Genomic DNA, 13,358 nt, shown 5'->3' on the forward strand with positions numbered 1-13,358 from the left:
TGTTCCAAATGGGCAGAAAAATAATATTGTAATCTAACAGCACCTGTTTGTCATGCAACAGTATCGCTTGCGCTTTTGACAATGATTTGAAATGAGGCCTAACTCACATGATATGCCTAAAATACTTATATCCACTAGGCTAATAAATAATCACATTTTTCCTTTTGATTATTTAATTAACCTATATCATGTTATTCAAGTTATCCCTCTGGAGCACATGGAAATGTGAGTTGTGAGCTGGAGTGACAAAATGTATTACAATTGAATTTGAATGATGAGGATGAAGAAGAAGGTGATTGAATTTAGAAAAATTGTGTAAGAATTGCTCTTCCTCTGTTCCGTGCGCACACTCCCAAAATGTTTTTGTTTTTTACTTTGTCCAAAGATGCTGTAACTGGACTGTAGCCAATTACTTACTAAAACTGTTGTTACACTAAGGTTTTTATTCTAAGAGAAACAAAAATGTTCTGTTATTTTCCATTATATTCTTAAAATATGTGTTGACTGAATATAAGCAAGTGATGTCAGCTCAGTGATGGCAAGGCCATAAAGCCTCGACTCCTAAGCACAGATAAAACTCAAAAAAAGGTTTCACATTTTCAAGACCTGAGCTATTTAATGTATGCGTTTTATTTATTACATTTACTTGTTGTTATCTAGTCGGCAACATTTCACAATAGAAAGAAGCATCTGGTGGCATTGGTAGAGAGTCAGGCGGACTGAAAGTGCACTGTACTGTAAGTACGCAACAACGCTGTGGACCTTTCCAATAAATTGGAATACAAATGAAGCCATCCACCCTTGATGGGCTATGAGCAGGACAATAGACTCTAATACATTTAAAGTTCCTAAACTTGGCTAATGGTTGTTTCCGAGGCATGTCACTTCACCCATCTCTTTGCATAGTCCATCACATGCACTGTTTTCTAACCTCATCTGGATGGATCCATAACGAATTACTATGCGGTTGGTGCTGCTTTGAGACAAGCATGGGGGACTGGTCTTGATAAATCAATCTGATTTTTATTTTCACTACATCTCCATTTGGATATTGGTTAGCCTACAATTAGGCTGTGGAAATGTTAGGATTATTTTGCTCTTCAGTCGCTTAGTAGCGTAGGCCTACTCCCAACCGGTCTCGTTGTACAGCGCCATATTTTCCTAACGAAAACCATGAGGCCTACATAGGCTACTGTAAAATGCATTTTTGTTTTTCTTGGAATAGAAACACCATAAAATTAATCAATTTAATTAAGCAAAATGTCTAACAGTATAATTAGCACAACAATACAATAACAATTTGCAAACAAATGGATAATTGATCCCATGTTCTAACAAAAAAGATTTTAAAGTCTCGTACAGCCCCAATATACAAACAGTCAAATGCATTTGTGAATTCATTCGCCTTACCCGACTTTGCGGTTTATTCAAGGCTCCCTTTATTTTATTTTATAACTAAAATGCTTGACTGTATTTAAAGACATGGATGACTTGTGTGCTGTGCGACAACGTGCACAAATGAATGATTTGATTGATATACTGTATATTGAAGTAGGCCTTTATGCCAATAAGTAAGTTACGTTAAAATGGCTACAGTAAACAGCTCCATGTCATTAGGCCTACAGCTCCATGTCATTTCAATAACTTAATTTTAATAAAAACCTTGAACCCACCTGTCCCTGACATTTCCTAAATATTTATATTTTCCACTCTAGCTGTAGGCCTACATAGAGATAAATATGATAAAAGACTAAAACTTCCTGAGCATTTCATCCTCCAAGCGCCATGAAGGTCTACTGCGCAATATGGATATTGACAGTAGAATAGACGGGACTCGATGAGTAGCCAACCAATAGCCGCCGGTCTAATAAATCTATTTAATATACACACTCACAAAGAATTTTTTTTTTGTAAAAGGAGGTCATAAAAAAATGGTACTAAGACAATTTATTTAAAAATAACAGAATAGCATGTATTTATCTGTGCTATAGTAGCTGAGGCTATGGCTGTGCAATGTCAATGAAATTAACTTGTTAATTTAGCAGACATATCACATGCTTATATTCCCCAGACCTTTACAAAATGATGGAATATAACAGAATACAATAGAAAGGATATTTTCCCCAAATCTGTATTTGCTGATTGTAATCAGTAGGCATGTAGCTGTGGTTATTCTATGAAAACATTAGATTTTGAAAGAGAGACCATCTGTAAAACATTTTGTGTTTGGCAAAACTAGGTTCATTAAAAACCTTGGCATATGCTCTTTCGGATAGGGTATAGCAATCAAAGCATCTGACCTGCGTGGACCTCTGTTGGATTATTTGGAAAAGTAAGCAAGCACCAACACGCTTCATGAAGACGCCCTCCAAGATCCCCTCTGGTGGTCGAACTAGCATTAATGGCAACAATGGCTGATCGTAAAATACTATGACTTCATGCACGCCAACATGCCATAACAATCCGCAGCATCCCGCAAGCTGTGCTGCTGTATGACGCAACTTTTAAATGAGGACCCACCGTATAAGCACAAGCAAAATCCTAGAGGAAAACCTGATTCACCAGACACTGGGAGATTATTCATCTTTCAGTAGGCCAATAACCTAAAACACAAGGCCAAATCTACACAAGTTTCTTACCAAGAGTTACAGTGGCTGAGTTACAGTTTTTACATAAATCTACTTGAAAATCTATGGTAAGACCTGAAAATGTGTGTCAATGATCAACAACCAATTTGACAGGTCTTGAAGAATTTTGAAAGGAATAATAGGCAAATGTTGCACAATCCAGGTTTTGGTTCTACTAAGTATTGACTCCGGGGTGTGAATACTTAAATTTGCAAACATTTCTAAAAACGTGTTTTCACTTTGTATTGTGTGTAAATGGGTGAGAAAATCTATTTAAGCACTTTTGAATTTAGGCTGTAACACAACAAAATGTGGAATAAGTCAAGGCGTATGAATACTGTATATTATAGGAAATAGAGTGCCATTTCAGACTCAGCCGTTGTTTTGTTGTTGCGTGTGCCATCATTGAACAGGAGGGGGCAACAGAAGGCAATTCTTGACCAGTCTTTACATAACACTAACTCCTGTTTAGGCACTGTTTGTGTCCTTACTGTTTTGTTTGCTTGCTTGCATCTACTCCTTACTGGTGGATTGATTACTTCCTCACTAAACTGAAATTCAATATTACAAACTGTAACCAAATTGCAATTGATGTATAACAACCAAATATATAATTTGTGCACAGACCACTTGGGTGATGGATATACTGTGCAAAAAGTATTGGAAAAGGATCATTAGGGAGTCTGGATTAAAGCAGTCTGTCAGTCACTCACTCTCACTCATTAAAGCTAGTGATGCACCGCTATGACATTTTTGGCCAATACCGATATCCAATATTTTCCTTGCCCCCCCAAAAATGATACCGATATATGATAACCCATATTTAAAAAAATTGCGGCATTTTAAGCATTCTAGTACAGTTAAATAGTTAACACACATACACATGGACGCAGTGGTCTGAGGCACTGCATCTCAGTACATCTCACTACAGTCCCTGGTTCGAATCCAGGCTGTATCACATCCGGCCGTGATTGGAAGTCCCATAGGGCGGCGCACAATTGGCCCAGCGTCGTCGGCCGGGGTAGGCCGTCATTGTAAATAAGAATTTGTTCTTAACTGACTTGCCTAGTTAAATAAAGGTGGTTACACACACACAAACCACACTGACCAAAAAGTTATTTTGTTAATAACATAATAATTTAACGCTTTCATAAAAAAAATGTATATAGTTATTACACATTGATTACACTATCACTCGTATTTGAAATGTCACAACGATTCATCGATACGTATGCTATGATGCTGGTAAAGTTGTCTCGTGCACCTACAGTGCTGGTCATAAAAAAAGCTAGCTAGTTCATGGATGCCAACAATGTTCTTCCACAAAAACATAGCAAAATGAAATAATCTGTTCCAGTAGCTATATTTAGCTAGCTAAATATATAGCTAGGTGTCATCATCTAAAATAATAGATCATGCTAAATGAGGTTAGAATGTTTTTATATAAAATCAACAAGACAATTTATTAATTTGACAAATCTGTTGAAATCACACTGGATGTGTTATACTTTAGAATTGCATTAGGGGCATACTTATTTCACGGTACAACCTTACCTATGGATTGTGGATTAATGACATGGGGTATCAGTCTACTCCGTGACACCCAGAGAACATTAGCTTCGTAGCTCTTATTGCGGGACTCTGAAACAACTGTGAATTGAGCCACATTTATTGTCAACCTTTGTGTATTGAACACTATTCCCGAGGAAAAACAATACTGCGTGGATGTTTTGGAGTCTGATAACTCTGAGGAGGACGTTGGGAAAAAAATATCTTGGGTATTGAGTAGACTGATACCCCATTTCATTGATCCCCAATCCTTAGGTAAAGCTGCACAGTGCAATATGAATGTCAATACACACAATAGGCTGACTGGGGAGGTGATTTCCCAGTCACAGTCCCGCGATAAGCGCTACAACGCTAATATTTGCGTGAACTCTTCACAGTTGTGTTCTGTGGGTGTCAGCGAGTAGACTGATACCCCATTTCATTGCTTCACATTCCAACCGTGTTTAACATTATATAGTGTACATATGGCATGATTCTACCTACTGTAACATTCTGCATCAAAGAGGTACTTTTATTTTGAAGGCAAACCGCAAATTCCACTTGTGCCTAATCCTTATTGTGGCTAGCTTCACAACACATAACATGGTCTGATCAAGCGTCACTAGCCAGATGAAGCTAGCTGGCTGCTTATAACGTTAGCTTTGGGCAACAGGGTTAAGTAGCTGGCTAGCTATTTATTTTCATGAACTGAAGTTCAATTCCAGTAGGCGAACAACAAGTGGCTACCTAGCTAATACTTACTCTCAAGGAGTCCTAAATCATTGCTAAGAACATTAGAAACTGCAGTTATTTTCACTAGTCATTGTTTTCAGGCTGGTTGTATTGGTGCTAGCTAGGTGCTATAGCTAGCTAGCTACCCCAAAGTTGCGGTCGAACAAATAATGCTTTATTACCAACGCCGTATTGTAAACACGTCATTCGTGGCGGTGATTGCTTGTTTGCAGACTTTTTTTGTACAGCTTTGGCAGTGCTACTGATAGTAGTGGTGGCACTTGGCTTGCAAGTGCAAGTTCAGAACACACAACATTCTATAATAGAACTGTTATTTGACGTGTCAAATTCAAAGCTTATTTAACGTGTCAAATAGTGTTATTGTAAAATAGTGTTATTTGACGTGTATCTTTTTTGACACGCAAAGACCCAAACTCTGTTTCATAGTATGTCATGAAGCTAATAGCAGTGACACTATTACTGTGTAACTCCGGTAGGGCAACATCTGAAAAATAGCGCACTTGGTAACATTAGTGTGTACCGGTGCTCGACCAGTCATGAAAGCCAACATCACATCACCCACGACAGAACGGTTGATTGTCAAGGGCAATGAATTCCATTATCTTGGCGTTAATGGATTTCGCCTTCGAGTTGAATCGCTGAAATGTTCTTACTCTTTTAAATGACTGCTCGATCCACACAGCAGACATTGTGGGCTAGGTAAGGAATGTTGTGTTGCACGTGTCGCTCAAACTTTTATGTGGCGTCATTACATTATGTACCTATGTTATATAGGTATGCACGTCAGCTTTGACATCGGTTTTGCACATCAGCGTTAAACTAGACATCGGGCCGATACTGATGTTGTCATTTTTAGCTAATATTGTCCGATTCCGTGCATCCCTAATTAAAGCACTCACTCACTCTGTCATTATAGAATTTACTCACTCACTGCAATTTGATTCTCTACCCTTCTCCAAAAGTGTGCACTCATTCACTCCCTCATGCATTTAACAGCATTGGATTGGTGCAAGGATGGCTGCAGACACTTTCCACCATATTCCTCACACCAGTCTATTCCTTTTAAATCCACGAGGGGGAGTGTATTAGTGCACACTTCGGGATAAGGGTAGAGAAACGTAATGTAGCCACACACTCACACCTAAAGAATGACAGACACTCAAAAACGCATAATTGAATTACTCTTTTGGAAAGTTTTTGTTTATGTTGTTTTGATTGACAGCAGAGGACTGCCGAGCTGATTGGTCAGTGTAGCAGCAACATTGACCTAATTTGTTGTTTGTGTGGCATCCACAGGTGCAGGAGGCGGTCCATGGCGTGACTATAGAGGAGTGTCAGACAGCCCTCCAGAACCACAACTGGAACGTGCAGAAAGCTGTGCACTACCTCAAGGTAGGGGCCCTTGGCGGTAGTACGCTATTACCTTGCCACACTATTGAGCTGTACTTTGTTGGCCTGGTTACACATCCACCTTAATTGCTGAAACCGTACTGGAAAGGATCATGCGGATGCAAAAAATCTGATTACAGCACAGTTTGAGTGTGCACAATAGTGTATAAAGGGTCTATTATACCAGTGATCACCACAGCCCTAGTAAACCTTCTACAAGTCAAGAGTAAATAATTAGATCTGAGCCTTAGGAAGTTGTGTGTAAAAAGCATGAGTTGACCCACAGTTGGAGAGTTGCTGACGAACGGAATAGTAAAACTTATGAAAAAATATTCACATGCAATATAAACTCTCAATGATTTATAAACAGGCAGTTTATGTAGATTGTGTGACTTCATTTTTCTTTAGGACGTTGTGCAAATAGAACAGCACTAGCTTAAAAATGGGATTGAAATATCTGATGACGGATACATAAGTTCTGATGGTGAGTTGTAACGGATCCTGTTGCTCTCAGGTTGAGCAGCTGTTCTGTCTTGGCCTGAAGACCAGGACGGAGTGTCTCAAGGTGCTGGAGATGTATGACTGGAACCTGGAGGTGGCCAGCACTCAGCTCCTGGACTCCTACGGCTCCGTCCGGCAAAGGTAAAATAGGGACCCCATGGAATTTAGGAGAACCTAACCCTGCTGGTGCAGGTTTTTGCTCCAGACAAGCAGGCATACAACTGGGACATGTTCAGTAGGGCACACTCACTGTTACAAAATGTTTTTAAATTAAAAATGTAAATGAACTTTTCTTATTGGACACGTCAAGGTAGTCCCCATTTCAGTCAGTTTTATTCAGTTTGGTGCAAGACACTGATTCTACTAATCAAGAATCAGTTAGTTGTGTGTTGCTGCTTGGTCCAGCCCTATAACCTCTGATATACTCTGTCTATCCACAACTTCACCTGTATTGACTCACGTTAATCTAGCACCAAATAAACTAGATGGAATTGTGAATTTACTTTGATTTGTTTTCGAAACATCAAAATAAACCTCTCCTCCGATTGCAGGCGGTGACCGATGTCACAAGGAGCAACGGCTGAGTCCGTTCAGAACTCTTTTCATACATCAGTGGTCTTTGAAGGGGCGGAGTCTGCTCCCGTTTCTCCGTTACGATTTGCCAGATGCATCCAATATGCAGTCTTGCCCACACTGAGGACCTGGAGGCTAACCCGCACTAACACCGAATAGGAGCGGAAGTCTGCTTAGAACGCAGGGAGTGGAACCATACTCTTGAAGGGACCATGTTGTCTGCTGGTCCCTTACATATATATAGCTCTGCAGTGAAGGAAAAATGTCCTCTCATTTCGGTGCTGGTCTACCCAATTCAGTTATCACTGCCACAATACACCTTTGACCAACTTAGATTACCCCTTTGTGTTATTACTAACTTATATGAATCAGGGTCGTGTTGCATCCCTTTGAAAATCAACAGAAACTGCAGTACCATAGAAAAAGAGTAGACCTCTCCTCTGCCAAATCACTCCCCTACACCCCTACTGTATGTGTGCTGTGTTAGGCTCCTCGGTTTGGATAGGGACTTTGTTTTCGGGTTGTCAGCATCTTTCTGCTGCAATGCCCGCCTTCCCAGGCCTCCCAAGGTGCTCTACTGCGTTTCAGCAGAGGTCAAAGTTCAAAAAGCCCACCTGGAAGGAGAGAACGAATATTAAAGAGAACTAAACAATATGCAGCTGGTCCACGTTCAAGTCGACTCCTTCTTTTATGTTCTGTTCTACAGAGTTCTATTTGATTTGTATTAAGGAGAGGAATTACTTTTTTATGCACACATACAGTATATTATATATAAGAAGAGTTCAGATGTTTTGAGTTTATATATTTGCAGCGAATATGCGCTGAAAGTTGGTGGTTTTTGTTTTTAGTCCTCTGTTCTTTCATATATTTTTGCTTTTGAACCGGTCGTTTGAAAAGGGGGACATATTGAAAACGTTCAACTCTCTTGAGATGTTTTATTTTCATTTGATCAGTTATCATTTGATCAGTTATCAGTTTATGTTAGAATGTGCTCCCACTGAATTGAGTTCACTTGTGGCTCTAAGTGCTATTAATTTGATCCACTCCAAATGTCCATTTAATCATTCCCTACTGGTGTACAGAACTATTTGACACCTGACTCTTTTTTTGTGCTCCCTCTCTATCTACTCTAAGCACTTTTCCCACACAAAACTACTGTTGAAAATGGCCCACTGACTTAATTATTTTCAAAGCACATTGATACTTAAATAATTAATTAAGAACGTTGCCAGTGCTCCAGGACAAAGATTCCCCCGAGCAGAGACAATACCCCTAGTAACTAGTCTTTACCTCAACTATTAGGAGCTAAAACCTTTAGTCAGCACCCATAGGTTGCAGAGAATTTTGAGGGAAAGAAATGTCACTACTGGCCCTAGTTGGTTACTCACATCAAGCACATGCAAGATCCAAAATGTCACAATACTGGATTAGACTCGGCCAATAAAGTATGCAGACCTCTCAAAACCTAGAGCAAACTGTATTGTAAAATGTGAGAGTGTCTGTCTTCGATGTATTTTCTATACTGTGCTATCCTCTATATTCATCATAGACCAGTGGAGCAGAGATTCTGGAATGGTTGCACGCAACCTGCTGGTTTTCCGTGTGTTATGATTCAAATTATGTTTTTGAACATTAAGATATTTTATAGTTGATTCCAATATGTAAATACTTCTTACCTGGGAAGGCCTGTAACTGACCTCAAATCAGTTAGAATTCCAGCACAGACCAACACGGTTAAACCAGTAGACTCCTAGTAGACCACTCCATCCAGTGTAGCGGGCTTGCAGGCTGGTCTTTCCCCAGTCTTTCTGTAGTCACTGTACCAATTTGGACGTTTGACTGGGTTTGTGCCTGTCTCTGTGTGTGAAACAGACTGTCTAGACATTCTCCATTGTCTGTCTGTGAACACAGTGTACTGTCTCATAAACTCTTTGCTCATGTTCCAAAACTGAAACTTTGTCTCCTTGCCCTGTTCTTTCAGTCATTCGCCCTCGCAGATAAGGTCTCAATGTGTTAAATCAATTTGACAGTACGCCACATAGCCTATTGCAGGGTTTAATAGAGTGAGGTGATCTGTCTTACCTACCCTCCCTTAAAGATTTATGCAAGCCATCCTCAAAGGGCTGCGGTAAAGGGTACAAGTTTTTGGTTTGGAACACAGCCATTGTTGAACTTTTTCTGTACACAATAATAATTATCCTCTTCCAAACAGTCAAGGCCATCCAGCCGTGACAAAAAGAGAATGCTTCCATTGCTGTGAACTCCTTGATATACATCAAAATCCATGTTGTAGTTCCAAGTGTTTAGTGGCGCCATCTTCTGATGTCACCATAAAGCGACCTTGTCCCCATGTCTTACACCGTTGATATATTTTATACCAAGCTGCTGTAGTTGTAGAAGGACTGAAGCAACCTTGTGGTATTATTACCCAAATCAATGTTCTCCTGTTCATGTTTTTTTTAAATGTTTTATGGTTGTATTACCTTTTTGTTGGTTTGTTAGTTCAATCCGACGTACCTGTACCAATGTACTTTCCCAGAAAGTGTTTTATTTTCACATGGTTGTACAGTAGATTTTCCCCCTTCCCCCTGGGTGTTCGGAATTGTGCAAGAGGGCAAATGCAAGTTAATGCTGCCGATCTCAAATGTATAAATGTATTTTTTATTAAAGAATTAACTTTTTTTTTACCTTGCTCTCATTACGTCTGATTCTTTCTCTTGGCATATCTTGGTGACCGTTGATTGGGTAGCATTTAATGTACAGCGAGGAAAGTGCCAATTATCACGCTCTTATTTTCAAGTCAGAAGAGCATCTTACACAACACTTAGAAGAATGTGCAGCTAATTACTCACCTAGGACTAATTAGCAATAATGAGCTAAAGGGTAGCCTGACAGCTCTGTATGCTCTTAATTTAGCTGAAAGAGAATCTGTAACTACATATTTTTGATAAAGCCTCAAATGAAATGCACTTAGCTAGCTTTGGGGCATCTTACTCAAGTCCCCTATGACGTGCATTGTTTGTTTGCGCCTGAAGGACCAAAGGAACAAATGGCCAAATTGATGTTTACGGTTTAATTTCAGTCTATGTGCATGAAATGTGTGTATAGTAAAGTCCACCTTCTGTAAGTCTTGTGTTTGTGCGCGTATCCACCCTTTAATGGCCTTGGTTTGTGAGTGATCAATCTGAATCAAATAGGTTGATTGACTCAACCTCTTGACAGATGGCTTTGCTCTCTACAAGGACCCAGACCTTGATTATATTGATCCTAGTTTTCCCATTATACATTTGTTTTCCTTATTATAAAACTATACCACTTGTGTTTCAGAGTACATGAAGTGATCTTCCTTTATACAACTTATATGAAAATGTCCCATTTGTGTTTTATGATACAGTGGGATTCCTGATGATGATTTAAAATGACTCGCAGTCGATAAAAAGGAAAATGTAACTTTATTATGCAATAAATGTCAGTTATGTAGCTACGGAGTTGCTTGTTATAAATATCGGAGGTTGTCATTTCCAAGATAGAGGGCCTCATACACACGCACTGCCACTCTCTGGGCTGCTGAACTTTTGCTTACTAATGAAAAGTGTGTGTCCTCCATTTGTCTTTGTGATGTGTCTGCACAGTATGGTTGCCGTTCCCAGGCAAAATTATTAATATCTGTCGTCCCGATCATTATGGGCTAGAGGAGGCATCGGCGTCAGAAGATTCCCCAGAGAAATGATTTTGTTTCTCGCAAATAAAAAGGGAGAAAAGGAAAGGATGGAGAGGAAAGATTTGTAGAAATAAATTGAATCAAGTAAAATGTTATGTCATATGCTTGAAAAAAACTGGTGTAGACGAACAGTGAAATGCTTACTTGCGGCCCCCTTCCCAGCAATGCAGAGAAAAAAAGAGAAATAATAGAAAAATAATAACACGAGGAATAGCTAAATGCACAATGAGTAACGCTAACTTGGCTATATTCATGGGCTACCAGTACTGAGTCGATGTGCAGGGGTACGAGGTAATTGAGCTAGATATGTACATATAGGTAGGGATAAAATTACTAGGCAACAAGATAGATATAATCAGCGTATGTGATGAGTTAGTGCCAAAAGAGTCAATGCAGATAGTCCCGGTAGCTATTGGTTAACTATTAAACTAACTATTTAGCAGTCTTATGTCTTGGGGGTACAGTAGAAGCTCTACAGAGTCCTGTTGATTCCAGACTTGCATCGGTACCGCTTGCCATGCGGTATGTGGTGGTTAATTTCTGTATTTACCAAATGAGGAGAGAGACAAACTTCACACACCAGTCAGAGTTATACTTAAACTACATCTTTAATAATAAGAGCTTTGCAATAGCACTGACTTTCAATGATGCACCATTTCCAATGAACCAACACAAAAGTACAAAGATCTTTTAGAGCCAAGATACACCCCTCTCAACCTATATGACTAACAACAGATACATACAATGGTCACAAGGTTAAGATTTGTATGAAAGATATCTATAAAACTAGCAGACAGTTACTGCTGTGTCAACAGTTTTCATTGTAAAGACCAGTGTCTGGCCCTCCTACTCCAAACTGGAACCGTCTCTCCCTGGTACGGTATAGAACAGAACCATTAGCTCATGTTCTCTGGAATGCTCTTTAGGCTTTATTACCCAAAGACATCATAAATCTCCTCTGTCAGTGCTATCTCATAGAGGCCCTCCTCAGTAAAACACACACACAATAGTTAACAGAATACTCTATTCTGTCGAATAAAACAACCATTATAATGCAGTACAAGCATTATAACACAATCTTGCAATTTCCACGACAGGTAGCAGAGAGAACAGTCTATGACTTGGGTGGTTGGAGTCTTTAACAATTTCTAGGGACTTCCTCTGACACTGCTTGGTATAGAGGTCCTTGATGGCAGGGAGCTCGGCCCCAGTGATGTACTGGGCCGTACGCACCACCCTCTGTAGCATCTTGCGGTCGGGTGCCAAGCATTTGCCATACCAAGCGGTGAAGCCACCAGTCAAGATGTTCTCAATGTTGCAGCTGTATAACTTTTTGAAGATCTGAGGGCCCATGACGAATATTTTCGATCTCCTGAGAGGAAAGAAGCGTTGTCGTGCCTTCTTCATGACTGTGTTGGTGTGTGTGGACCATGATAATTCCTTAGTGATGTGGACACAGAGGAATTTAAAGCTCTCGACTCTTTCCAGTACAGCCCCATCGATGTGGATTTGGACATGCTCGGCCCAGGATCCAGGGAGGTGTTCAGTCCCAGGGTGCTGAGCTTAGTGATTAGCTTGAGTGTGGAACACTGAGCTATAATCAATGAACACCATTCTCATGTAGGTGTTCCTCTTGTCCTGGTGGGAGAGTGCAATGTGGAGTGCAATAGAGATTGCATTACTGTGGATTTGTTGGGGTGGTATGCGAATTGTAGTGGGTCCAGTGTGTCTGGGCTGATAGTGTTAATTTGAGTGATGACCAGCATTTTAAAGCATTTCATGGCTACAGATGGGAGTGCTACCGGGCGGTGGTCATTTAGACAGGTTACCTTGACCTTCTTGGGCACATGGACTATGGTGGTCTGCTTGAAACATGTAGGTATTACAGACTGGGTCAGTGAGGTTGAAAATGTCAGTAAAGCCATAACGGTAACAACATAAATCTCTCTCAAAACGTATTGTTCTCTTCTTTCCTCTCTATCCAATCCTGCGGATTTCTCATCTCCCCAAATGGTTGATTCTGTAATTCAGCCATCTGATCAAATCAAATCAAAGTTTATTTGTCACGTGCGCCGAATACAACAGACCTTACAGTGAAATGCTTACTTATAGGCTCTAAACAATAGTGCAAAAAAGGTATTAGGTGAACAATAGGTAGGTAAAGAAATAAAACAGTAAAAAGACAGGCTATATACAGTAGCGAGGCTATAAAAGTAGCGAGGCTACATACAGACACCGGTTAGTCA

General features: G+C 40.0%; 1 protein-coding gene across 8 annotated transcripts in view; it reads left to right on the top strand.

The window, feature by feature from the left end:
- Positions 1 to 10,078, top strand: part of LOC115156591 (activated CDC42 kinase 1) — a 123,953-nt gene extending 113,875 nt beyond the window's left edge. For 7 of the 8 annotated variants that reach the window (XM_029704085.1, XM_029704086.1, XM_029704089.1 and 4 more), the window contains 3 exons: positions 6,225 to 6,320; positions 6,832 to 6,959; positions 7,370 to 10,078. In XM_029704085.1, the coding sequence (XP_029559945.1) occupies positions 6,225 to 6,320; positions 6,832 to 6,959; positions 7,370 to 7,376 (231 nt within the window). In that variant the 3' untranslated portion in view covers positions 7,377 to 10,078. Of the gene's footprint in view, positions 1 to 6,224; positions 6,321 to 6,831 lie in introns of all 8 variants that reach the window. The other variant, XM_029704082.1, reaches the window with a different exon arrangement.
- Positions 10,079 to 13,358: the final 3,280 nt, after the last annotated feature.

Source organism: Salmo trutta, chromosome 21, assembly GCF_901001165.1.
Source record: "Salmo trutta chromosome 21, fSalTru1.1, whole genome shotgun sequence".
NCBI classification, from domain to species: Eukaryota; Metazoa; Chordata; class Actinopteri; order Salmoniformes; family Salmonidae; genus Salmo; species Salmo trutta.